Source organism: Anomalospiza imberbis, chromosome 15, assembly GCF_031753505.1.
Source record: "Anomalospiza imberbis isolate Cuckoo-Finch-1a 21T00152 chromosome 15, ASM3175350v1, whole genome shotgun sequence".
NCBI lineage: Eukaryota > Metazoa > Chordata > Aves > Passeriformes > Viduidae > Anomalospiza > Anomalospiza imberbis.
This window is the reverse complement of record NC_089695.1, coordinates 7713515-7741309: the sequence shown is the minus strand read 5'-3', so window position 1 is coordinate 7741309 and position 27795 is coordinate 7713515. Positions and strand designations below refer to the sequence as shown.

General features: G+C 49.1%; 2 protein-coding genes across 2 annotated transcripts in view; one reads left to right on the top strand and one right to left on the bottom strand.

Moving 5' to 3' along the window:
* SEPTIN8 (septin 8) overlaps window positions 1-7741 on the bottom strand; it is a 34732-nt gene extending 26991 nt beyond the window's left edge. Inside the window, exon 1 of the mRNA XM_068205697.1 lies at window positions 7570-7741. Within this exon, the coding sequence (XP_068061798.1) occupies window positions 7570-7599 (30 nt within the window). The 5' untranslated portion in view covers window positions 7600-7741. The remainder of the gene's footprint in view (window positions 1-7569) is intronic.
* A 10612-nt stretch (window positions 7742-18353) lies between these two features.
* On the top strand, window positions 18354-21534 carry SOWAHA (sosondowah ankyrin repeat domain family member A). The gene has a single exon (XM_068205669.1). It carries the CDS (start codon window positions 18417-18419, stop codon window positions 19764-19766), a length of 1350 nt encoding a protein of 449 aa, XP_068061770.1. The 5' UTR covers window positions 18354-18416; the 3' UTR covers window positions 19767-21534.
* Window positions 21535-27795: the final 6261 nt, after the last annotated feature.

Below are 27795 nucleotides of genomic sequence, written 5' to 3'. Positions count from 1 at the left end.
CCTCTCTTTTTTTCACCACAAGCAAAATTCCCACATGCTTCTTTTCTTAAGCTGTTATTTAGTGATTTCCCTATAACATTTATAAAGCCTAATTAATTAATTGTGAGGTTTTTCTTAATCAAGAGAGGATTAAATGGGCATTTTGCCTCTATCACAAGTCCTGGACGAGAGTTTACAACAGAGCAAAGCAGGATTTACCAGGCATTATGCATAGAGTGTTTTGCAAACATGAAGGCTGCCTTTGAGAATAAGGAAAGTTGGTTAAAAATAAAGAAAGCTATGGAACCAAAAATGAAAGACATTTCCTCCAAAATGACCTTAAAGGATGAGAAAGTTCAGCTTCTCGGCAGCCTGAGAATTCCATCCCCCATGAGCTATTCAAAACCAAGGAAAGTCCAAAACACAAATGAAACTTTTTAAACAGACTGAAAAAAAAAGATCCTGAAATACAAACAATGCCACCGAACCTTGCCCTAGTTAGTTTCTTTTTAAAATTATTTATTCAGAAGCTGCTGAGGCTTTTCATTTAATGGAGTTCCCAATTAACCCTGTCCAGAGTCTAATCTTAGCACCTCATCTAGTACAGACTTTCTCCAAGTTCACCCAAGGCAGCGATGATGCATTCCCAGTTTACTCAGCTGCTCTAAGCTAAGGAATCTCTTTGGTTTCCCAGCATCCTTCCATGAGGAAGAGGAGACACTTGGCAAACACAAGCGGCTGTGGGACAATGCCAGGAGATAAACTGAGTGCCTACCCTTAAGGACTGGAAGGAAGAAGGTTTGGAGCAGTTTAAAAGAAGTGTGGAAGAGGGGAAAATGGATCTGGATCCCCATCACTCCAAACAAGCCACCCTCGATAGCAGTCACCAAGATTATTTGCTTTAGTTACCACTTAAAATAAACATGACTAATTCCCACATACATTTCCAGAATTTATTGCCTAATTACAATAAATACTATTATCCAGTATATTTTTAGAGCAGGGAACAGAGATATAATGGGAACCCAAGAGCTTTTGGTCACCAACTGTATGCTGTTTCCCAGTTTGTCTTATGCAACCATCCCACAGCAACTCCACCAACAGATCTTCCAGCTACTGACCATATCTTGTAATAATGCCTGGAAGACACTAGAAAGAGAATATCCCACAATATACCACAGCAACTCAGCTCCTCTGAGGGCTACACCAGAGTCATCATACCAATAAGCTGACTGCTATATATCCTATTATTAACATGTGCCTCCAGAAAGCCTCTGAGTGTATTAGCACAGAATGCCTTTAATCTAAAGAATCAAAGCAATGGAAAAAAGGAAAAGAAAACCTCTATTTGAAAAATACTTTTAGCAAAAAAATAAGCTGAAAGGACTATTTGTTCTGTATGAAAATACAGAATAAATCTATATTTAGGAATATGAGCTGGAAGCACCTTTGGTGCAGAAAAAGGGAAGGGGAACGTTGCTGGGAGGCCAGCTGCCACCTTCCTCAGGCAGCCTTTTCCTGCGCACAGCTGAAAGCCAGGATCAGCGTGGCTCAGGAGGGAAGGCTGCTGTAAGCAGGGTCTGGAGCAGAGACCTGGCAATGCCCCCCTGCCCCCAGCTGCCCCCACAGCCCGGGCACCCCAGGAATGCGCACACTGCAACACAACGGGGATGGTCTCCTCTCCCAGCAACAGGCCTGAGGATTGCAGGGAGATCCTGGCAGACACGGGAAGGTTCCATTTTCCAGCATCGCCACAACTCTGGGAACACGCTGCACGGCAGCCAGAGCTGCAGGCGTGCCTGTACAGCCCTGTGCAGGCAGACATGAACTCAGCCGAGCAGAAGCTGAGGGCTGAGCCTGCCTCTGTTACAGCCAGAGCCAGCTGAAGCACCGGCTGCCTGTGGGGCACTTGATGCATTCCCCACATGTTTCCTTGCACACAAAATGCAGACTCATCACAGCATCGCATGCAATGGGGATGGGGATGGGGATGGGAGAACCCCAGCCCGTGGATGGAAACCCAGCCCAGGCTCTCTGGCTCCACAGCTCCCTGTGACAGTCTGGCTTTGAGGTGGTGCAGCCACAGAGGGCAGGAGCCCCGAGACAGGGCGCTCGATGGGAACCTTGCTCGAGCTGTCTGACATCTCTGGAATTCCATGCCTGTGGGAGACAGACACTTTTTGGTTTCACAAAGGAATCTGAACATCTAAAAGCGGTGCCTGCACAGCCCTGACCTGGTCAGCCACAAGCCGAGAGCAGCGATTAGGGCTGTGTCCAAGAATCCTGTGGTTCTCACTGACACCGCTCCTCTCTGAAAGTCTCCCATCACCCCATTTGGAGGATGCTGATTCCCTGTCTGGGTTTACCTTCTGCATCCCAATGTCACCAGCTGGATGAGCATGGCTGCTTATGCCAGAGAAGCAGCTCTGGAAGGAAAGCACGTGGCTGGGACTGAGCACAAAGAGCACTTTCAGGATTTTTTTTTTTCTCACTTGGGCTGCTCTAGAAGAGGTGGGCTCTCTTAGCTGTCTGACACTTTTATGATACATGAATACAAATGCAATGCTTCAGATATAAACCCAGAGCTTGCTGCAGCTATGCAGTTGTGGGGAAGAGGAGAAACAAGCAGATTCTGCATAAACACAAGGCCTACCTCAACAAAACAAGTACAGGACAGGACAGTGTTATTTCCAAAGGCTGCACAAACAGGGCATCTGAAACAAACAGGGCAGCTTCTCCCATCCACAGCCTGAAGTATGTTCAAAACATTCTGAATAATCAAAACTAATCTCATAAATGTGCCTTTACCCCACACAGGTGGGATGAAGCATGCAGCATGCCCACGCCCTGCACGTCTCCCTCAGTCCCATCACCTCCCAAATTCCTCCTCTTAATTGCACAACCCAGGAAAAGCCAATTCAGCATCATGCCAGTTTCTTCCCTCCCAAGCTCCGAGCCAAAGGAGCTCGAGAAGGAAAGGAGATGAGCGTGACTGTTGCTCCTGCAGACAGAAAAACAGCCCAGTGATGGGGCCCTTGGCTTGCACAGTGGTGCCTTGAGACGACAGGACTGGGGACAGCGGGGGCACTCAGAGACAGGGCTGCGCCTCTCCCTGCAGCTGGAGACAGCACTGGTATTCTGCCACAGAAGATAATATTTAGGGAGCTTCTGGCCTTCCAGCAACGCTGGGGACTGGCTGACAGCTGCCACCACAGCACACACGACAAGCCCTGACACCGTGCCGGCCTCCTGAAAGGGAGTTATTCTTCAGGCTCTCATTTGTTTTGCCGGTGCTGAGGGCACACACGGCCTCAGCCTCCGCCAGCTCACGTCCTTCCACCCACTGCCTCAGCACTCACTGCAGCTTTGAGCGGTTCGAGCTCTGGAGCTCCCACGCAGAACAACGTGTTGCATCTCTGCTGCAGGAGGAAGAGACACCCCGGATTCACCAGCAGTGACAGCACCACAGCGGGGAAGAGAAACAAAGCCCAAAAACCATCTTATTCTGGGCAACATTTGTACCCAGCGCATACATTGAAAGTAAGTGTTTAACTGCCATGGGCTGTGGTTGAGTTAATTGATTCTGTGGTTGAGGCAGTCAGAGCTGGCTTCCTGCATGAGGACAGGCAAAATTCCAGGGGAGGGATCGCAGGCTTGGAGATGCAACCACCAATTTGTCCCCTCCAGTGGAAGGCCATTTTCTGAATTGTTCCTTCCCAAAAAAGCATACGCTACAGGCAGAAGAGCTGGCCAGCGCAGGGAGGAAAAGGGCTGCTCCTGCTGGCTTGGCTTTCTGGTGCCTGCTACCAGCTTGGAGAAAAATCTGTCACTTGTGCTCCACACTGCATGGGGGACCACTTGAGTTTTTCCAGGCAAAAGGTAAAATAATTGAATAGCAGAAACAGAAAAAGATTTAATACTGGAACTTTCAAATGGTGCCAACTGCCTGGGCGAAAAAGAGAGCAGAAGGAATGTCTGAATTCAAATCAACCCCGTTTTCCACTGGAACTGAGCCATGGAAAGGTTTTCCTTGAGAGTTTATTTAGAAGAAAATGTAAGCCTGCGCTTAGGACCTGCAGTGATAAGATTTCACAGAGCTGTTCTCAGCTCACTCCTCAAGCTCATCTTTCATGGACTAAGGCATCCCACTGGCCCCTTAGAGAGAAGAGTGGGTTTAGGCTGTGCAGTCCCTAAGTGAACCCCGAGCTTACAGAAAGCAGCAGCAGCACATGAAGTCTATCACAATGGCAGTTGTGGCAGGAACAGGCACCATCCAAAGGTTCCTCTCCTCCCACAGAGCTGGGAGCAGGTGACAAGAAGGCAGTGGTGTGTAAACAGGTAGCGCTCAAACACAGCTGACAAACTTGCCAGATCCTCCCCAAGCTCAGCAACTCTATGAGAGAAAGCAAATCCCATCATCTATTTCCAGCAAAGAAATTGCTCTTCAGCTTTCTTCTGTATAAAGTGGTGTTTCTTCCGCAAGATCTTCTAAGGGACATTAATTTATCATAAAGCTGCCAGTACCAGCCTAGCTGTCAATCACTTACATGAAGGGAAATCTCAGGATTGCATTTGGACAGCTGTGCCCAGCCACAGCTCACACATTGCCAGGTACACGTGCCCAGTGCTCTCTGCCCTGGGCATCAATGTTCACACATCCCTGTCCGTGCAGGCAGTCACAGTGTCCACACAGAGCAATCAACCAAAGTTAGCTTTTCACATTAAACTCCTATCTGAGCCCAACCCTGAGACTGAGGACACCTGCTTCCTCTCACAGAACTGCTCAGTTTGGAGTCCACTGCCTTTGCACCACCATGTCAGGCTGTGGGTTAGTGCAGATAGTTAACCAGCAGCATTTTGTGAAGTCGGTGTGTTTTATTTAAAAAGAGAGAAAACAACAGATTTGGGAAAGCAGAAGTCTCACAGTCTCAGTCTCACATCTCATCCCATTTATTCTCCAATGCATCTCCAGTCACTTCTCTGTCACTTTTTCTCGTTCCAGCTTTTCCAAGCTCCTTCAGAGCTTCTGCATTTCAAGCACCTTCTGGCTTCCACTTGCACGTGGTGGTTGAGCTGTTCCCCACTCAACATCCCAACATCCTTGCTAATACTGCTAGTACTAGCTAGTCTGTAGTCCTGCTAGTCTGCTCCAGCGCAGTCATATGTGCTAACTCAGCACTGGCCAGCCCAGGCAATGGAGAAGCTATGAGTTTTAATGACAAAATAAAAGTATTTCATAAATTAACCAAAATTTATCAGTTCCCCTTCCACCCTGGTGGTGAGCAGCTCCAGAAGTGATGCCCGCAGCCCAAGCCCTGAACACAGCTGTGGCTACCAGAGCACATGAGCACAAAACTTCATTCTCCAGGGGTTGAAGCAAATCTCTCTCACAACACAAAAACAAAGGTGGTGTTGAGCACCACTGGTGTGATCCTGCTGCCTCAGAGGCAGCTTTCCATGGGCGAGCTTCCTTTCATTTGTTTATGTTGGTCATTTCCAACAGCAGCACTTGAAGGGAACTTTATTGTGCTGTAGACAGAGGCAATCTGGAGGACTGTACAAGGGAAGCGTGCATCTGGGGAGTTTTCAAAACACATTATCCAAACCTAAGGGTCATTACATTCCAGGATATCATTGTCAGCTGGACACCTATAAATAGCTTCACCAATCACGACCCATTGTGTATCAAACCCCTACTTCAGAGGCTTTTTCAGCATTACTTCCTACTGCAAATACAAACAGCTGGTAAAAATAAGTGAATTTATCATCACCTTTGCTTGGCAATGACAAGCTACTCCCACATGGACTTCATGCTTAGGAAGCTGAGGTATGGTAATATAAAAAGGCAACAAGAAACCTGTAAGCCCTGAAGAAAGAACATCTCAGAACACCTGAATCATGAGGGTTCCATGATGCTGCTGGAGGAACAACAGCTGAGATGCAAACTAGGGGTAAGGGAAACAGCAGCTGGCACAAACATCTGCCCCACACCAAATGGAAACGAGAGGGTGCTCTCCTACCCACCTCTGCCAGATCCATGGTTCCAAGCAAAAGGCAAACTGAGATCATCAGATCTACACCTGCAAATCCCTATAAACCCATCCCTGCTCACTGCACAAAGCAAGCAGATTTCTTCCTAGTGGAGGTAGACACTCAAGCCATGCTGGAGCCCAGCCATTTCCCTTTGGTGCCCAAATAAGAGCCAAACATCTTCAGAAGGACTTTTTTCCCCTTTCTTTTTTTTTAAATCAAAGTGACAGAGTATTGATGTAAGTACACACAAAAAAAAAGCAAGTTAATTAAATTTTCTCCAGAACTAGGCAATAATTTAGGTTCCTGTAACACCTATCAAAACCTGCACAAGCAACAGCAGGCACACCAAATTAATGTTAAAAGTATTTTTATATTATACAAATGCAGAAAGAATTGCAGTGAGAGAGTCTTGGTGTTTTCGTTCTCTGCCACTGTAATTACCTTAATCTACTCCTCCCAGAGCCTAGAAACATTAGCTTTCTTAAATAAGAGCCCCAGTTCAATCTTCCTTTATGCAGGTTTTAAGTAAGTTACAGTCTTGAAAAGTCATTCCTGAATTGGAAACTTTTGGGCCAGGATTCAAAGAATTGAAGCAGGGTTTGAGATCCTTGGCAAAAAGTAGCTGACAGAGAAAACAGTAGCAGGGACTTGTTTGTGTTCAAAGGGCATGCCTATAATTCAGACAGCCACCACTGCTGTTCCCATTTATTTAGTAATATCACAGCAAACTATTTTGACTTTGGAGAGCTATGCTATTTAATGCAGTAAAAAATGTTTTTAGCTCTGAGAGCCTACAAGACACAACACCAAGCTATTTAACGAGAACAGCCCTTCCAACAACAACAACAAAATTCAAGCTGTAGACAAAGAATAGTTTTGGGCCGACAGATTTTAGCCAGATTGACTTCCGATAGCAGTTATACAACATGTGAGCTGCAGAGAGGCGGCAGTGCACAGGTCACGCTCCATATTTGCTGTACAGCATTCCTCATACATTGGCTCAGAGAGCAGCCAGCCTCAAGGGTTTGCTCTACCCGTGTTTAAATCAGCGTGTCTCTCCCTGTATTGTATACACACCGCTAAGTTACTACTGCAGAGTGTTTGGATACCAGCGGTATGTAAACACTTGGTATTTGGGAAGGTCTGACCCCATTTCCTGCCGCCTGTCTTTGCGGGGTGATGCGTGCCTGCAGACACACGGGTCCCGGATACCCTTCATGAGCATCCTGGGCATCCCGGCAGGACTCCCCGAACGTGGCGGCGCCGGTGCCAGCACCAGAGGCGGCTGCGAGGCCCCGGAACCCTTCACCCGCTGCTCCCTCCGCCCGCGGCGCGGGCAGGACCTTCCCGCAAGGACTTTCCCCGCGCCCGCCGCGGCACCGGCATCGCCCCGCTCCCTCCGCAGCTCCCCCCACGCTGCCGCCGGGGCAGCGGCTGCGCATCCCCCGCGGTGCCCCGGACCCACCACCCGCTGCGCTATTCCCCCGCATCCGAGCGACAAAGAAAGCCCAAGTTGCGCGGCCGAGGAGAGGCGTACGAGAGCGGGGCGGTGCTCACCGAGAAGCGCTCCAGGTCGGTGGCGGCCATGGCCGGGGCTGGCGCGGCTCCGGCGGCGGGAGCGCTGCAGCCGCTGCCCGCCGCGAGTGGCTGCGGCTGAATGGATCCAATATGGCCACTTCCTGGAAACTCCCTCCGCCCGCCGCAGGCGCCGCCCGCCCGCCGGACCGGGGAACCGAGGGGACGGGCACCGCCGGGGCGGGGCGGGGCCGGGCCGGGCCGGGCGAGCCGTCTCTCGGCCGGCGGGGCGGGGAGTGGAACTGGGGAACGGCGGTCGGGCTGCCCCGGAGGGCTCCCACGGCCCTTGCTGGGGGTCAGTGCCAGTCTGGGGGCGAGCACATGGCATGGGTGGCCTGGCAGGAGAAGGGGCTGTGAGCGCCCTCGGAACGGGACGGTGTGGCTGCGGAAGGGCCGGGAGCATCCTCTGCAGGTGTCACACAGACCCAGGACATCGCATTCCACAGGGCAGCGGTGCCTCTGTAACACGCGGGAGCCACACCAGAGTGGCAGCCCCGGCGTGGGTTTGAGCCGGGACACAGAGCTCCCGGCCATTAACGCTGCCCGTGTTTATGCTAATTTAAAGTATGCAACAGAGGGTTGAGGAGTCTTTCTTCGTCGTTCCTTCCCACCTGAGGCACAGAGCCAAGGCCACCGCCAGCCTCTGTAACGCAGACATTGGTATTGCACTACTGGTTAGCTCAGAGCGGGTTCTGTTGCTTTGTGGTGCCCTCTGCTGCAGTGCAGCTACCCAGGCACAGCTCACCAGAGCCATGTGTGCTCTCGGTGCTGCTGGGTCACTAGACCAGACCTGCACCGCTCATCTCTGTTGCCCTGGTTTCGCCTGACGCTTTCCCTTCTGTCCCTGCTATGTCCTCACCTTTCCTCATCACCCTCTCTCTTGGAGCAATCCACTCTTCAGATTTGGAGAGCTGAGTTCGGTCAGAGACCAAGTCGTTCTGCCTACAGCGCTCTTTGCGACAAAAGGACTCACGAGAATCACTTTGAACTCCCCAAGAAAATAATTCCTTCTACCACTTGTCCCGTTCCACTGTAAAAGGGGGACTCGGGGAGGATTCTTTTGATAGATTTCTCGGATGAAAATAAAGAGCAAACACAGCAATATTTTATCTGAGAACCGTTTATTGATACAAAAGGGTGTTTTAACTAAAGGGGAATAGGAAAAGGAGCAGAGAGGGAAAAAGAGAGAAGGAGAAGGAAACAGAAGACAGGGACAGCGTTACCACAAGAACCCCGGTCGTCTGTCAACATCAGCTCAGCAGGTGGAACGTGTGTGCGTAGCGCCCGTGGCGGGCTGGGCGCGATTTCCGAACAGCAGCAGGCTGCGCGCTCTTCCGTCGGGGGAACACTGCTCCGGGAGCGGCCACGGGCGCGCTCCTGTGGCAGCTGCAGGTTCCCAGGGCAGGAGCGCGGTTGCGGCTGGGTGCAGGCGGCGGCGACAGGCCGGTCACTACGGGTTAGTGCAGCGGTGGGCAGCGCAGGAAACACAGCGGCGGCGGTCACGGTCAGGTACGAGCAGACTCGTGCTGAGGGCTGGGCTGCGTGCAGGCTGGCAGCAGCGGCGGCTGCGCCCGGGAGGCACGGCGGGGGCGGCTGCGCCCGGGAGGCACGGCGGGGGCGGCTGTGCCCGGGCAGCACGATGGGGCGGCTGTGCTCGGGAGGCACGGCGGGGGCGTCTGTGCCCGGGCAGCACGATGGAGTGGCTGTGCCCGGCAGCACGATGGGGTGGCTGTGCCCGGGCAGCACGATGGGGTGGCTGTGCCCGGCAGCACGATGGAGTGGCTGGCTGCGGCGGCGCCTGCTCCGTCGGGGAGGCAGCGGAGCACGAGGTCGTGCCCGTGCTGAGATGGTTCGCGGGCACGATGAAGCAGGGCAGAGCAGGGACAGGCAGGGAAGCAGGACCACAGGGAAGAAAAGGCGAGAGGAGGGAGAAGGGCCAAGATGACCTTCCAAGTGAGCCCCTGATCCCTCCAAGAAACCCAAAGCACAGATGGTTCCTCTGTGTCCAGTTAGCTGCTCTTACCTGCTAAGGTTCCTCCCGCAGCTCGATTTCCCGTGCGTTCTTCGCGAGCCTCCGGGCAAGTGAGGGTCACTCGCAGTCCGGGCCTGGAGGCTTTCCCTGGCCTGAGCGGCTGCGAGGACAAACTGCCAGGGGACAGACAGGGCTGCCAGCACAGGTACAGCCCCCATGAGAATAGAACATATGTCGAGGCATACATAAAAGTCAGATTGGTCCCTCTCACCACTACACAAAGAAGAGCAGTGTGTGCACAAAAATGGAGCAGTTACTGTGCAACTTTTGAGGGCCCAGTAGAGATCCCCCAGCAGCTTTGGGGGCTCACAGAGCCCTCTCTCCTTTGCTCTCTAGCAGCACCTGCTCAGCTGAGCTGCTGAAAGCCCATCCTCAGGGCTGCTTCTCTCTCGGTGCACACGGCAGCCGCAGGGCAGCCACCCAGTCGCTGGCTTACAGCAGGTGTCCGTATTTTGCATCTCCACATCTTTGATTTTTCCCAAGCCTCCTTGTGTTCCACCTGCACAGTGCTGCAGGAGTTCTGGGGAACCCTGATCATTTCGGAAGGGCACTGTGCTTATGCTGGAGAAATAATGCAGGATATAAACTTAGATGTAGCTAATTGAAGGGGGAGGGCAAGGGTTAGAGGGATCAGAGGTTAGGAAGAAGGTTGTGTTCTCCCTTTAAGCAATTTCAAGACATTTTTTGAGATGGTGTAATCCAAATTATGTGGTAGTATATTTCCACAAAATTTTTTGCTTTTTGAAATATGATTGATCTAGTGCAGGTCAAATGAGCTGTTTTTCCTGAGAAGGCTGCCTACAACCAAATTAATTCTGCTAATCCATGTATTAGTTGTGGATAGAGACAGGTTTTTAAAAATGTACTTCTCTAAAAAGGTCATTGCTGAACACCATCTGTTAATTTATGTTCACCAAAAATTACCAAAACCACTCCCAACCATTTTGCTGTCACAGCCACAACTCTTAGTGCTGCCAGGAACAGCAAAGCTGTCCTGCTGGTCCCTGGCCCCTGAAGCCAGGCCTGAGCACTGTTTTAAGCTTGCTGAACCTTTTACTCATTTACCCCTTGCAAGTGAAATGTTCCTGCAGACTAGACATTCATTTTATCACCTTGTTTCTTTGGCTGATTCCCAAAGGTTCTCCAGTTCTCCCTGGCTCTCTTAGTAAAAATGTGGGAGCTAAAATAAATCTGGTATTTCTGGTGTACAGATGCAAGTCAAACAGTTAATGCAGAAGCAGAGTTAACTTTCCAGGCTGCTTTCATATATCACAAAGAATCAAAAATAAACAGATAAAAACACCTGAAAGTTTTGGGGTTTTTTTGTTTGTTTGTTTGTTTTTTACTTTACAATCAGCTTTGTGAGTCCTGATTTAAGACAATGTAAAACTCTTGCTAAACATATGCCTGAATGCCGTAATGCCAGGTACTTTTGGAGAAGCAATTGACTTTGATTCATTAAGAGCTCCGTTCCGTTACAATAAAGTGCACTATGTAACAAGACAAGGCTCACAAAAGCTGATTCCTGTCAGGAAAATTAATCTACAAACACCAGAAGTTTATGTCCAAAAAGGAGACAGAGGAGTCCTGTAACTTTATTCGAAAAAAGGGAGAGACCATGGGGCATTTCCCCTGGGGTCTCTCAAAATTTTTAGAGGATGCAGCCTCCTTTTTATCCTAATTTCCTGGCCACATTTTCTTCTCTCTTTCCCCATTGGCTGAGGAACTTGAGAGGTACAGACTTCCCAAAATGCCTAATACCTCCTTCTAATGTATACCCCTCGTTTTTCCTTGTGTCTCTGTTCTTTTTCTCTGAATCCAGAGATGTAGCACAGTCTTGAGTAACAGTCTGTGTCAATTAGTGGAATTCCTATGGAATTTATGGTTACCCCCATTGTTTCTTTCACCTCTCTGTATCTGGCCTTGTGTACCATGAGGCCCACAGTTTGTTTGTAAAGACACCTCCTTCTTGCTCCTTTCGTTCCCAAACAGTTGCTGGTTTCTGTGAGCTGCAGGTCAGATGCAAAGATTCACAGCACAAAGGGAATTGTGAGACATTGCAACAGACCAAGAGCCAGCACTGCTGCCTCCTGGCTCTGGGCTGTGCTGCTCAGACCTCCTGGAGCTGGAGTCCTCTGTCCCTTTGTGCAGCAGCGCTGCCACCAGCGTGGGCAGATCTCTGTGACAGCAGAGCACTGAATAAATGCTCACAGTTATTGTTAATCACCTTGTTATTTCAAAAAGCACACTGTTTCTAATGCCAAATCAAGAGAAACCCTGCTGTTTTCAAAAGGTTCAGTTGCATAAAAACTGCTTCAAGAGAAGTGACTTGGATTTGGTGACTCCTTTAATTGCTAATTGTTATGCAAATTATTCCTAATAGCTCCGTAATTAAATTTGTATTATAGTGCTGGATGCTCCTGCAAGGACTTTAAATTTCATGGGATATTTGTACCTGCTAAAACCACAGTGAATTTAAGATGTCCTGTGGGTTTTTTACAGGTGAAGACCTGGGGCAGAGAGCACAAAGGACTGGAGAGGCACAGATGTGTCCCTGGAATCTCTTTGTCCTGGGGAGAGCAGGGGAAGTGCCCTTCTCTGCATGGGTGGTGGCATTGCAGCAGCACAGTTCTGATGGCTGGGGAGATCAGCAGGAAGTGCTTTACTTCACATTGTGAGCACAGGTATAAGGTAATGAAAGTGGAGAGAAATAAATGTTATCACACAGCCCCTTTGACTTCCTAGGGAGTCACAGAGGGCAAGAGATCATCCCATCTGCCACATGAGTACAGAAACAAGACCAAGGCCTGTTGAGGATGGCTCCAGCTTTTCAGGGCTGAATAAAATCCTTGATTTTTAAATCCAGGTGGTGCAGATAAACAGATTTCCTTCATGGTTTTCAACAAAGGCTAGAGGAAGCAGCTTTTGGATAACTATACATTTTTCACTGTATGAACTGGGGATTACTAAAAATCAAACGGTTTATAGCTACTCTTTTAGCATCAACACCACCAAGCATTTTATTAAACTTTCATTGGTTATACTGACAATATATGGAGCTTATAAGGCATTTGTACAAAGTGCTGTCTTTCTAAGCTGGACATCAACAGGAGCTGTAGTTTCATTTCTGTACAGAAAGAGACCCCACATCTCCCTGCCACCTAATGCTGAAGTGCAACAGACGGTAGATTTAGATTAGCTGTTAGAAGAAAACTGCTTCCTGTGAGGGTGGTGAGGCCCTGGCATGGGCTGTCCAGAGAAGCTGTGGGTGCCCCATCCCTGAAAGTGCTCAAGGCCAGGCTGGATAGGGCCTCGGAACAACCTGGTCTAGTGGAAGGTGTCCCTGCCCATGTCAGGGAGGCTGGGATCTTTAAGGTCTCTTCCAACCCAAATCATTCTATTACCACACTGAACCTCACACCAGGTTTGCATTATCCTGCTAAAATCCCATCAAGTTCACAGGCATCATCTGGAAAACAGAGGATGCTTGGGATGAATCCTTGCCTCATCTGTGTGAACAAGCAGTATTTAATAAATACAGACTCTGAGATACACAGAAAACTGTGTTTGAATGGCTGCTGTTAAGAAACATCTTCTGAACTGGTTACTGAGGTCCTTGAGGTAGAGCTGAATCCTTCTTGTTTATGAGAAAATGCCTTTTATCTGTAAATAAACTCCCCTCCCCCCGCCCCCCCCCCCACCTCTTCACAGACTTTTGCTCAATTGTTTATCTATGGAAGGTTACTGCATTTCTCCACGGAACAAAGAAAGAGCTATTTTCCCTCACAATGTACGGTCTTTGTTTCACATGAATATATCAACAAGAAAAGTGGGAAATCATGGGCTTTGTCATCCTACTTATTCTGGGAACCCTGATTTCATTTTGGAGGAAAATAAGTTTTCCTTGAGGTAGAAGTCCCATCTGTAGTCATTAGCAGCTAAGCTTTGCCTTTCTACAAGCAGCAGCAGCAGCATCCTGTCTGACTGGGACTATCCTTCACATTCCCTTCTCTTCCTCTTTTGCTTCCAGCCCGGCATCTCATCTTCCCTGTGGCTCTGAGAATATCATGTGGAAAAGAGCGAAACCTAGAGTACCATTTCCTTCAGTTTTGGGCAGTAGAAACGTCTTAGACTAGATACTGTGCTTGATCTCCCCCTTTATTTCCTGGTTTTGTGTGGTTTGGATAATTGCAGCCTTCACCTTCCTCCTCTGAGGGGGTCAGAAAAGCTCCCTGGCTCACTATGCAGTTTACTTCACTGTAATAATGATAATTTGAGTTTGAGAAACTTCTTCACAGGAAAGGTAACTAACTCTCACTAGTCACATGGTTATTAGAAGCCAGCTCGCTACAGCCTATGATGCAGAATTAACAAACTGCAATATTCGTGTTTAAAAAAGTAGTAGTAAATTAATCCAATCATGGGCTTCTGTATATTGTTTTTGTCTCAGCCAATAAATGAAAAATATCAAGACAGTTGGCTTGAGATCTCCTACGAAGCAGCCCACGGTATTCTGTAAATAGCCCAACAAGAAATACTTGCTTTGTAGGTTTTTGGTGACACAGAAAGAGGCAAAACTTCTCATATTTTTTTAAGGCTGGAAATTTTGGATGACTGATGAATATAACACCCATAATGTTCCAGGATTTTATTATCTATATTAATAAAATTCATTCAAAGGGTTTAATTTCTGCTCCACAATCTGATCGGTGTGACCAGCACTCAGCAGACTAAGAGGAGCTCACTGGGAGCTGGTCCTCTGGTACTTGGCACTCATCCTGAATGGTGGGCCACCAAAAAGCATCAACAGCTAAAGGGAAAGGCTGGCAAACAGGATGTGTGTGGTCTGAACTGGTACAGGTGATTAGCCAGAAGTGTTGTTTTCATCTTTATTACAAATAATATAGGAGGCTAATGTGTTGGGTTACTAAAACCCACTGACAGATTGTGAAAAGGAGCACAACCACATTCCATGGGTTGCCCATGAAGAGAATGTGTGTGGAACAGGTGGCTGGAGGCATTACCTGGGCAAAGAGGTCATTGTGTCAGGGCAGTTAAACCAGAGCAACCAGTTCAGGCTTGCTTGGCACGAGGTGCATATGTAAACATCCTGTCTCCTCTTCTATGACCTCCTGGCTATGTGTCCTTCTGCTCTGCAGCAGTGGGAATGCCAGGATCTGCAGAGGGGAACAGTCTCAGTAACTCCCCTTTTTTTGGACCTTGACCCAGTGCAAGCACTCAGGCTTGGCTGTGTGGGTGCGGAGCAGTGAGGTGTCCTGGGAGCCTGGTGCAGGGACATCCCTCTGCAGGAATGGTGCTGGGCTGGGGATAAGAGAGGTGGCATGGGACAGCACCCCTGTGGGTCTCCAAGGATGCAGGGGCGCGATGCTGTGCAGACAGGGACAGAGCGCAGTGAGCTTGAGATTCCCCTCTCTCCCCCTCCCTGTGCTTGAACCAATTCAAGCAACTGGAGCAACTTCTCCCTTTAACATTTGTAACACAGGAAAATGTTTTTTATAAGAGCCTGCTCTTCTGAATCATTTTCCCTCCTCCTCGCTCTCATTTGCAGATATTAACTATAATCCTAGGGTACAGCTGAAAGTTTGCAACGCAAAAATCACAGACTGCTGAGATTTTCTTACACCCGCAAGGGATTCTAGTAAGGATCTGAACAGTGAAAACAAGGCACAGCAAATAGTATTTGGATGCAGGGTCATTTTTAGCTCTCTACATCGGGCAGGCAATGCCATGAGCTATAGCTCATGAGCACTGCTCAAGTGGCTGCCTCAGCAAGGGCGAGGTTGCTGTTCAGGCCATGTGAAAAGGCAGTAATAGGAGGTGTGTGATTCACATAGAAACACAGAACTAATACAAGATTACACACTATTATTATGTGAAAAAGCATTAGAGCAGCAAAATTATTTTGAGGAACTGGTTCAGTGCCAGCTCGTTAGCAAAAGATTAAATAGTTTTACAGACATTTGCACAAAGATGGAGAGAGAAGGGGACAGAATGCCAAATGCAGTCTGTGAGAAAAGGCTCTTCTACCCTCAGTAAAGGTAAGAAAGAGGCAGAAGGGAAGTCAGCATCAGCGAGGACACACCTCACATTGCCTTCAAAATGGAGACTTTGACACAGACTGATCAGAGAATCATTAAAATTGGAAAAACCTCCAAGATCATCAAGTCCAGCCTTTGATTAAACACCACTTTGTCTACTAAACCATAGCACTGAGTGCTGTGTCCAGTCATTCCTTGAACACTTCAGGGATGGACACCCCACCACCTCCCTGGGCAGACCATTCCAGAGTTTGAAATCTTTACTGTAAAGAAATTCCTTCTGAATCCCAACCTGAACCTCCCCTGGTGCAGCTTAAGGCCATTTGCTCTTGCTGTGTCTCTGGTTGCCTGGGAGAAAAGGCCAAACCCCACCTTCCTACAGCCTCCTTTCAGGTACTTGTAGAGTGATAAGGTCTCCCCAGGCTAAAAACCTCCAGCAGCTCAATGTCCTTCCTGAATTGAGGGGCCCAGAACTGGACACAGCACTTGAGGTGTGGCCTCACCAGTGCTGAGTACCTGCCCTGGGACCAGAGTAGCAGACCTGCCCTGGTCCTGCTGGCCACACTATTGCTGACACAGACCAGTTTACCATTGGCCTTCTTGCCCACCTGGGCTCATGCTCAACCAGCACCTCCAGGTTCTTTTGCACTGGGAGGCTTTTCAGCCGCTCTGCCCCATCCTGTGGCTCTGCAGGGGGGTGCTGTGGCTGAGGTGCAGGACCTGCCATTTCACCTTGTTGACCCTCACACTGTTTGCCTCAGCCCATTGATCCCTCTGCAGAGCCTTCTTACCCTCCAGCACATCAACACTCCCACCCAACGTGGTGCCATCTGTGAACTTACTGAGGCTGCTCTCCAGCCCCTTGTCCAGATGATTAATAAAGATATCAAACAGGACTGGGCCCAATGCTGAGCCCTGGGGAACACCACTAGTGACCAGGCACCCACTGAATGTGGCACCATTCCCTACCACTCTCTGGGCTCAGCCATCCAGGCAGTTTTTAACCCTTTAGAGAAGAGTGGGCTCCAAGTCATGGGCTGCCAACATCTCCAGGAGAATGCTGTGGAAGACAGTATTGAAGGCTTTGCTGAAGTCCAGGTAGACTACATCCACAGACTTCCCTACTAGGCAGGTGACTTGGTCATAAAAGGATATTCCATTTTATTAAGTTCTCAGACTGAAAACAACTCCAAATCTATTTGCATTTTCTCACCAATCCTCATACAGTTACTTTTATCTGTCTTCATACCACACTGACTGTTCATTCTGTTCTTAGCTTCTCCTGCTCTTCTCCTAGACCAACTGTTCAGGCATCGATTTAGTGATCTTAACTGCAGCATTCAGAGAAGAAAACAAGTTTGCAGGCTGAACATCCCTCCACGAGGTCCTCAGTCCTCCTACTTTGCCTGGAGAAAAGCATTTTTCTGGGATTTATTTTCTCCTGTAGAGCAGAGAACAGTAATATTGAATGTTTAGGTACAAGTAATTGATAAAACAGCCGAGACAACTTCTCTATAAAAAGAGAAGCTTTCTTTTCTCCTGGTGGACATGAGCAGATGCAGCCATGCTGTAAATATTTCATTGTTTAAATAGACAAGGGTTTGGGTGAGGGTTTGGGTTACGATTAGGGTTAGGGTTAGTTTAGGTTTAGGGTTAAGGTAAGGATTAGGGTTTGGATTAGGGTTAGTCTTAGTGTTAGGCTCAGGGATTGGGTAAGGGATAGGGTTAGGCTTAACTTTTGGGTTGGGGGTTAGCATTAGTGTTAGGTTTAGGGTCAGGGTCGTTTAGTTTTAGGATTAGGGTTATGTTTGGATTCAGGTTAGGTTCAGTTTAGGGTTTCCCCCCCCCATCCCCCCATATGGGTGAGGGTCGGGTTAGGGGTTAGGGTTGGTTTTGGGTTAGGGTTATGCCATTAGGGTTCGGGTTAGGTGTTACGGTTGTAGATGCAATACAGGGAAATGATACAGATATTAATATATGGTTTTGTATATATATATGATAATATATAGTATCATACTGTATCACCTAGAGGTGGGTATATTTCAAAATACTGACCCATTCACCCATCTTCTGACTAATTTTGAGGCATCAGCCTCTTGCCCAGCAGGATCACCGTTCCCACAGAACTCCTGAGGCTTTTCTAGTAATGGAGACCAAACTCGACAGAGTGATTTCTACACAGTGCTGCTCCACTTATTTGCTACTGAAACAAAACAAAAGCCAAACCCAATCAAATAAACAAACCCTCTCACCCCCCACCCCCCCCCCCCCCCGCCAAAAGAGTCGTTTCAGGAAGCTGGAAGAGGAGCGAATGGATGAAGCGTTCGGTCCTGCTCGAGGAGTGTCCGGTACCCTCGTGCCCGCACCGACGCTTGGTTCAGGGACGGGTCCGCGTCCACCGCCGCCACCCGCCCGTCCCCCCGCGCGGTGCCGGTGCCGGTGCCGGTGCCGCCGCCGGTGCCGGTGCCGCCGCCCCGCTCCCACCGCCCGGGCCGGGCTCTCCCGGCAGCGCCGCCCCGCGGGCGGGGCGGGACCGGCGCCGGGGCCGCTGCGCTCCGTGTGCGGGGCGGGGCGGGGCGGCTGGAGCACCTCCGTGGGAGCGGCTGCGGGGACGCGCCGGCCGCGGCAGGTGCCTCCGGCCCGCGAGTCCGGCCACCCCCGCGGGCTCCGGGCATCCTACGCCGCGCGGAGGCGGCAGGCGCGGCGGCGGCTCCACCACCACCACCTGTGGCGGCGGGATGGCGGAGCTCGACATCAGCGCGGAGGCAGTGATGGGCTTCCTGAGGGAGCGCGGCGGGCGGGTGCGCAACACCGAGCTGGTGAGCGCCTTCCGGCCGCTGCTGGAGGCCGCCGGGGCCGGGGCCGATGCCGGGGAGGCGGAGGGGCGGGCGGCGCGGCGGGAGCGGTTCAAGGCGGCGGTGAACGCCGTGGCCACGGTGAAGGAGATCGACGGCGTCAAGTTCGTGGTGCTGAAGCGGCAGCTCCGCGCTGCCCCGCCGGCGGGGGGCGATGCGGGCGCCCCTGTCTCGGTTCCCGTCCCCGGCCCGGTTCCCATCCCCGACCCGGACCCCGCCGGGACGCCCCCCGAGGAGCCGCCGGCGCCGCGGGCCGTGGCCGAGCTGCGGGGCCTGTTCCAGGGCGGCGGCGGCGGCGTGCCCCTGCCCGGGGCCGCGGCGGGCGCCCGGCGGGAGCCGCCGCCCAAGCCCTGCATGCTGCCCGTGCGCTGCGTGCCGCCCCCCGCCGCCCCGGGGCCGCCCGAGGAGGCGGCCGGCCCGCTGTCCCCCCCGCCGCTGGACGAGGAGGCCGGGTCCCGCTCGCCCGGGCTGCGCAGGGGGCCCAAGAACCACCGGGCCAGCGAGGAGACGGTGGTGCCTCTGGAGCAGGCGGAGCACCAGTGGCTGGTGCTGGCGGCCGACGGGCAGTGGACACAGCAGCTCCACGGGCTGCTGCTGGGCGACGCCAGCCTGGCGGCTCGCAGGGACTTCATCTCCGGCTTCACCGCCCTGCACTGGGCCGCCAAGAGCGGCAACTGCGACATGGTGACCAACATCATCCGAGCGGCCGAGAAGGGCGGGTCCCGTGTCAATGTGGATGCCCGGTCGCATGGTGGCTACACGGCGCTGCACCTGGCTGCTATACACGGCCAGGAGAAGATCATCACCATGCTCGTCTACAGCTACCATGCCAAGATTGACCTGAGGGACTACAGTGGGAAGAAGCCGCACCAGTACTTAAAGGAAGGGACTTCCCTTACAATTAGGCGTTTGCTGGGGGACCCCAGCCTTTCCCAAAACATGGAACACTCCGTGCCCATCAAGAAGTCTACAAAGCTTGCGGCTTCCATCTTGAGCTCCACTAGCACTTTCCTGGGAGTCATATCCGATGATATGGCTTTCTATGATCTCACCAAAGGTTTAAGGAAGCCCTCAACTTTAAACAAGCTTCTGACTGCCACTACAGGCCCGAGGAGGAAGCCAAAAATCAGAGGGGGCTTCCCTTCTTATTCCTCACTCTCTGAGGTAGCGGAGGAGGAGGAAGAGGTTGTTGTGAAACGCAGACCTGTTTCTGAGCTGTTCTTTGGCCACTAGCCTCTGCCTGACTGTGATCAAAATGGTTTAATAGCATGGCTGCTGTCTCTCAGCTTTCTCTCTCAGAAGCAGTTTGGATTTTTTTCTCTGTGTCTGTCTTTTTGGATGTTTAACTGAATCAGTGATTGGGTCTACATCCAAGGCCCACAGCATGAAACCCAGCCCCAGGTGTCTGTGGAAAGGGAGCTGCCAGGGAGTGCTATCCATGCTGTATGTACCATTGTGCTGATCTGTTGGTGGAGACCATCAACTTTATACTTAATGGCTGAAAAACTAAAACAGCTTATGTGTGTGTGGACAGGTCCAAATGCCTGAGGTACAGCCTTCTTGATCTGTGTTCTTCAGATGGAGAGCAGAAGCAAGATGAAGGACCGCATATTTTACACTGTGAACAGCAAGTTGGTAGCTGGCTACTTTAACAGGATTAAATTATCAGAGGAAAGATGCATAGTTTTCTATGATGTTTCTGATTATTTTGGTAATAGAAGAAGGATATTTCTATTTACAAAAATTGTATACTTTTTCAAAACAAAGTTTCTCACTTTGAGAGCTTCTCACTTAGTATTTCACATCAGAAATACTAACATAACAATCTCAATTGTTGCCTGATGCATCTTATTAGATAAATTACTTTAAAAGACAGACCCTGAGCTTCAGCACTTGAGTCACCATGACTTGTCTACCTCAGTTTGGAAGCTTGGCTAGTGGTTTAAGATTTTTCTCTCTTCCTGAAAGACTTTTTGACCAGGTGGTACTTACCACATGTCTTGATGATACTGTGAACATTTAAACTTCACTGTTGTTCAATCAACTTAAGCTGAATAAAGAACCTTATTGATAGTGAAAAATTGAACTGAAAAACTGGGAATTGGATCTGTCAGCGTTTCTGAGTAGCCAACTGGAAACAAAGTTAGACTTGTATGTCTGATTCTTTTTGTTTAAAACTTGGCCCATTTTGACCTATTTACAATAAATATTTATAAACATGGGACTTTATGTAATGTTAGGTGTTTCATGATAGAACCTCTGCATGACCTCTTGAAGCAGTGTTTATCTCAAGAGCCTGAATCATTGACCTAAAAGGAACTCTTCTTCTTTTATAAGATAAACATAATTGTTCTATATATAGAACCACACATAGCTCAAAAAGCATGCTAACCGCATGTTAGGTTTGCAGTAAGATTATTATTATTTTAATTACTTCTTGGTTAAAGTTAATGCAAAGAGGCAGAGCTATGAACAGAATCTGACTGACTTCTGGAGCAAATCTGCTAAACGTTTTCTCTAAAACTGTGATAGAAACCTGTATCATTGAGAGGTGCTGAAGGTGAGAGCAATGCTGCACTGGCTCTGTTTGGGTTTCTGCATTGAAACACTAGTTTGCATTCTTTGCCTTTCCTTCCAGGTCAGTGACTTCAGGAATATTTGGTTTTTTCTGCCTTGCATTAAACCTAGTACTTGTAATTGGTTCTAATTGGCTTGTCCTAAATACTCACAAGGAACGCTGTAGGACTGAAGATGGAGGCACTGCCCTCTTTACTGCAAAACACTCTCCCTGAAGTTCCTGGAGTTGGTGACATTTGTTGGGAGTGTGATCAGAGGTTGCAGCCAGGTCTGATGCACCTGTTCTAGGAAAAGACTGGATTATTCTGCACCGGTCTGCTTCTGGATTGAACTAATTAAGTTAAGCAGAGGTTAATGATCAAGCACCTCATGACTTCTATATCTGGAGTAGGGTTTAAAAAAATAAAATCCAATTTACTCTCTAGCTGTTGGTAACCATTGACCAGTGTGGTCCTTTGAAGCCATCATTTGTGCTGCATTCTGTCAGCTTGCAGAGTTCTGGGAAAAACAGGGCTCTGTTCTAAAGTGTATTTCCAAGTGTATGGACATGGAACTTTTCTTTTTTCTCCCCTGAAACCACAGAAGTGTGTGTGTGCATTCATGTTACCGCTGAGGCACTGACACTGCCTGGTGAAAGCGTTCTGTTTCGGTGGGAATTGCAAACACTCCACATTGGCTTGGCCTTATTGAGAAGTTTGTTCAATAATTATGAGTATAGGCTTGATACTTGTTCAGACAACATTGCTGAACTTTAGTGCTCATTCAGAGTCAAGCCTGCATGAGCCAGAGGCAGGGTTCAAGGATGGAGTGTTTTGTGTTCAAAAACCCCACCTGACTAATCTGGAGAGCATGCTTGTGATTTCACCCCGGGAAAGTAGGGAGAAGGTTTCGTTGCTTCTCTATTGTTCTGTTAAAGAAGTCACAGTTGAGATAAGACTTCATTGCAACATGTGTCACCAAGAAAATTCTGCATTACTCCTTCCTCAGAGGCATCTAAGCAATGAGCTGGTGTGATAGAAAAATGGCCAGCAGCAAGAGCCCTCTTGCAGCATTCCCCAGGGAGTGCTGGAGGCTTGGCAGGAGGGTGGTGTCACAGAGGTGCTCACAAGGCCAGGTGCTGTGGGTGGGGTAGGCCAGGCCAGGCTCTGCCAGCAAGTTTGTGCAGTGACTCAGCTCATTCCTCCTCCTTGTAGAGCCGGTGAAGGAAAAGATGGTGTTTAGGGAAGCTGGGATGAGTACACCAAGTGCGGTGCAACTTCAGGCGCAGACGAGTACTGAGAGTTATTGAGAACACACTGCTCTCATCCTACAGCTATATGTAGTGCCTTCAGTTTGAAGTCAAACCAGTCTGTCAGCCTGGCTGTGTTTTGGGTCCCAATGTCACCCTTTAAACTGTGGGAAGGGACACTGTAGGACAATGAGTGATCATAAGTGTTTTCCTGCAAAAGGCTAAAGCAGGACAGTTTTATGAACCCCTCAGCTTGATTGATTCTCCCTAATTCTCATTTTTAAGCCCAAATCTGGCCGAATGCAGTAGGTTTTTCACCTGAACAAATGACAGCTGTGAAGTTTGGCCAGGATGTTTTCACGGGAACAGCTGAGAGGAGGACTGGGTTCCCTCAGCACACTGGTCTGGGGCAGGGGCTGTGCCACAGACTGGCCACAAAGCCTTTGAATCCCTGGCCCAGCCCAGAGATGGGAGCAGCCTAAGGCACCATCAAAGCTAAGAGCAGGAAAGGTAAAAACCAAAAAACCTGAGGCCCCCCTGGCTCTGCTCCTGCACCCTGGAGAGGGCTTAGTGGTGGGGAAGGCTGGAGATGGAAGGCACAGATCAGGCACAGGGGCAGGACTCAGCAGCTTGGTGGCATTTTGCCTTGGTTATTAGCCTCCCCTCAGCATGTCTCAGTTTTCCTGCTATAAAATGTAGATAATCACCTTGGTCACTTCTTTAAAGTACACAGTCAGTACTGATATGCAAATTGAAATCAAGATAATGTTTTTAGGCCTGTAGGCAGCATGAGCAGTGTCATTCCCCCACCCTGTGATTGTGCATTTAAGTGGAGCGCCTACAGAAATGAAAACTAGCTCAGATTTTAGTTCAGCAGCACTAGGGATCAGGAAAGCTACTGTTTGCCTGACCCTGGCTCAGTCTGCCTGCTAAGGACAACTTGGTTTGTCTGTTCCTTGGCACATTTTGTTCTGAGGAGTATCAGCTCAAAAACCTGCTCTGAAGAGCTCTGCAAACAAACTTCAAACCACAATTCTGCACAAAGGGACAGACTTTGTCCTCCCGGATGTGGCTGTTTGAGCAGTGTGAGGCAGTGTGGTTGTCAGGTCAGGCTCACAGAGATTTTTAGCTCTGTCCATTCTCTCGTGAGTGCTGCACAGAAACACGGACTACAAAAACCCAGGAAACCCCGTTCCTGCATTGCAGAGGAGTCTTAATGAGATTTCAGCTTCATCACAAACCCACGGTCCAGTGGAAGAGTCACAGTAACTCTCAAAGACCAATGGGAGCTGCAGCCACCAGCTGGAGGTGGAGGAAGCATTTCTAGACAGTTCCCTGATTCCCCATTGCTCATCTCTTGCTCCCTCTCTTCATGTTTCCACCATGACCTACATTCCTTGGATCTGCTTGCCTTCTGATTTGCATATTAATCTGAATAAAATAGCAGCATGGCAGTTTTTGCCCTTTCCAGTTGTTTGAACTATTGTGGGACTCCCCAAATTAAGAGGTTGTTAACAGGGACTTGGCCAGCATATAGCATGGGCACAAACAGTGTGGTGTTTGTTTGCTGAAGGGGGAGAGCAGGGGCAGAGCAGGACAGCACAGATCAAAACCCTGCATCCTAATGAAGGATATTTCTATTCCAGTTTCAAGGTTTATTTCAGTAGTTTAGAAGACAAAGCAATTAATTAAGCACACCGAGCCTTTATACTGTGTGTGTAACCTGGAACCATGCAAAATAGATCCACACTGTTAATATTAGCACAGCTTTAGTACATCTTCCCTTTCTTTGAAGAGAAAATAGAGATGTGCACAATAAAAATTATGCTGGCAGTGCTCAGCTTTCCCTTTCTTGGTAGAACTTTGCTCTGCGCTTGTCCCAGGTAGGGCATTGCTTTTGTTCACCTGAAAGCATGAGTTCTTAGCCAAACCCAAAGCACCATTTCCCAAGAGGAAAATCATCCATCCCTTGAGACCCTCCAGACAAGGAGAGAGACTCCAGCTGAGAAGCACAGCAAGCACCAGGAGTCACAGCTGACACAAACCAAACAGCTTTCATTTCCACTGAATAGACCCTGATACCCAAGTGCACAAGCCCTTGATGGGAGGTGACGGTATTGGGGTACCAGACCTTCCCTGGTGTCCTCACCCACAGGCTCCTGCATGAGGCAGATGGTCACACCAGTAAGATTCACCAATATGGTGACAACAACAAACTGCAGCAGTACAGACAGACTTTCTCACCATGATTTTTGTGTTGTGTTTTCTTCCATCACTCTCCAATGGTAGTTTTCCCCTTCACAACAAAGAGCTACAGCTTCACTCCAGGTTGGAATCAGCTCCAGACCAGATCTCTCCAAGCAGCCACTGTGACATCAGGTGACACTGACCTCGCACTCAGCAGGGAGCAGCTGAAACCCAGAAAGGGGTCCTGCAGGCACCAGCCGTGCCATCAGGAGCTGCCACAGGGCAGGGGTCTCTGGAGAGATTGTTTCACAAGTGGTTCCCTTTTGAGGTAGTTTGGGATGTTCTTACTCTTCCACCATGGGCTGAGCCCATTATAAAGACATCTGTGTCTTTATTCACATTTTTAGAAATGTCTCTTATTCTCTAAATCAAGCCTGTCAGTGCAGCCCATACTGTCTCTCTGTGGATTTATCTGAGATGACTCAGCTTCAAGGCTCATGTGGTATTTTAGAGTCTCTGATAACCTTTAATGCCTCTCTTCATTTAGCAGTGAAATTCAAGTGCTGCTTCTTGAGAGCCTTTTGTGAACCCCAGAGGCTGCATGATTCCTACAGGCTGATTATTTCTTAATGTCTATGTGGGCTCCCTCCAGGCACAGAACATTAGTTTTGCAATGCTGCTCTGAGTTTATTTTAAAAAATTTATTCAGATGGTTGCCATGAATTCTCAAAGCAGAGAGAACATCCTTCTACTTATTAAATACAGCTCTCACAAGCACCAAACAGATCTTTTTGCAGAGTACATTTGCATTAACTCCTGCGGCTCTCTGTTCCTTAATTAGTTCCACATGCAAAAGTCCCCCAGCATAATGGCCCAGTGAAGAAAGTGAGGCTAGGGTTTAAAACAAAATAATGAGAATCCTTCACTTCAGTGTGCAAAAGGCTGAAACAGCAGCTCCTGGTCCAGCAGCGACTCCCACACATTGAAGTGGATGTTAAACGAAGTTGTAAACGAGTTACTGTGGAAAATCTCTCACTTGCTGCCAGGACACTGCTGTCAGGCGGGCAGGTGCGCCGCTGCCCTGGCCGCTCCCGCACCTGCACCACAGGCTCATGCTCTGCCCCGGGCAATTCCAGCCATCTTCTCAGCCCAAGTCAGGCCCACCTGCTTCCCCTAGCACAGCAGCAGCTACTGCAGTCTCCCCCCACGCCACTTGGGTGTGGGTGGCCAAGCAGAGATCGTTCCTGGAATCCCACCAGCCTCCCACCGCCGGCACACCACGGGGAGATCTGGGCGCTTGCATTTTGCCTCTTTCACCCCTTCCTTCTCCTCAGCCCTGCTGTTCTGCACTCTCCTGGCTGCAGCTGTCATTAATTCAGAGACAGCTGCCCGCAGGGCTCCGATTACAATTCTCCATGGTGCTGGGCTCATGTTATGTGTTACCTGTGAAAGGATCAGGCTGGCAGGCAGCAGCAGCAGGAGACTGCCCAGGCTGGGCGGTAGCGGGGATTTCCTGCCTGCTCTCCTGGAAGGTCAGGTACCAGGAACTTCTTCATTCCTTGCATTTCCCCAGCTCACACAACCTGACTTCGTTTACGTAAGAAGTCTCCCGGCATGGGGGCGCTGCCAAGGTGAAGAAGTCTCTTGAAGCTGATACTTTCCAGGGCCCCGGTCAGAGGTAACCCAGGGCCGTGGCTGCAGAGGTCACAAATGGAAGGCTGGTGAGAAATGGTATGAGCACTAATTATATACAAGCACTGCACAGGATTTTATTTCCATAATACCTATGGATCTGCTTCCCCAAAAGACCTCCAGTTACTGCTATTGAGAGTTCAAGTCTTAATTTTGTCTTCTGATGGTAAAGGGTCAGAAAAAACTGTGTGGAGCAGTGTGGGATCACAGTGTTGTAAAATGAAGACACTCTGTGTTTTTGGCCATCTTGCCTTCTATGCTGCATGAGTTGAAGTTGGGAAAAAGCTGCCATGTGTTGGTATGGGGGATGTAACTAGTGCTCTAAATATCAAACTTTCAGCAAAAGACAATAAGCATATACTTAAGCTATTTCTTGGCCTCAGTCTGTAATTTCAGAGGCCACATCTGACCAGAGCAGAAAGGGACACTTACCATGACTTAGTATGTTGGTGTGCCAGGAATGCTGCACATAGCTGAGGTCCAGATGAACTTCCACCATTACCCCCCTATTACTTTTTTAACAAATGATCAGTATCAAAACTGAGACCCAGCTGACAATCCTGCTGGTACTTTGAAAGGGGGTCTCTGCTTGCCTGCAGAGAGGGTCTGATGCTGCCACTGTGACCAGTTTTCACTTTGCCTGGAATTTACAGTCTAACACTGCACCAAGGACCCTATTTTTTTTTTTTTTAACAGAGTCAAAGTTATTTTTAATTATTGCTCTTTGAAGTATACGTGTGAGTGCCAGTTGTGGAAGGGGTAGCAATTGCCCTCCCCATGGGCACAACGCCCTAAAAAGATAAGCTAAACAGGGCAGACCCATTTTTCCCCTTAAAAGCAAGCATTAGCTTCAATTACAAAACACCTATTTCCAACCAGGTGTTTTTCCCTCAACTTGGAATAATAAGAATAAAGTGCACCTTAAGTCAGGCTTCTCAAATAATGTAAACAGCTATGCTTGTATTTTATAAATTCTCCATTCTCCATTAACATTGCTTCTGTTATTTTAAAGACCATTTTCAAAAGGCAGCTTTCTGATTTATATATTAAAAGCCTGTATTTATGGCCTTCTGAGAACCACTGTGCAGATTACTCACAGGCTTTACAGTGTCTGGCCATTTTCCCTCAGGTATTAAGACAACCACAGTACACCTGGCAGCTTGGTCACTGTGCTCCCAGAGTTCTTGTGCCCAGTGACATGCAATTCCAGAGAAGATTCCTCAGGAGCAGGACAGCTTCTCTCAGGGGTGGGGATACTTTCTGTAGCCAGGACACACACCATTAGTAAAACATTTCTTGGTAAAGCCCAGCATCATGGCACAATGAACATCTGTTTTGGCTGTGGAAGAAACCTGAGTTTAATTAGTGGCTGCCTTATTCATGGTCTAGGTATGTAGTTTAGGCTGCATATTGTTCTCACTGAATTCTTGCAAACAAAACACACTGAGATTTTAAATACAGCAACATCACTGCCTTGACTCAATGCAAACACTGGCTTAAAAGAGTTTTGCCAAGGGATTTATATAAAGTCTCATTTAAACTGATTAATCTCTTCCACTGGCTCCTCCTGGCACAGTC

Excerpts from the sequence above, each read along its gene's own strand:
- SOWAHA (XM_068205669.1), top strand. The coding sequence starts at position 18,417 with ATGGCGGAGCTCGACATCAGCGCGGAGGCAGTGATGGGCTTCCTGAGG.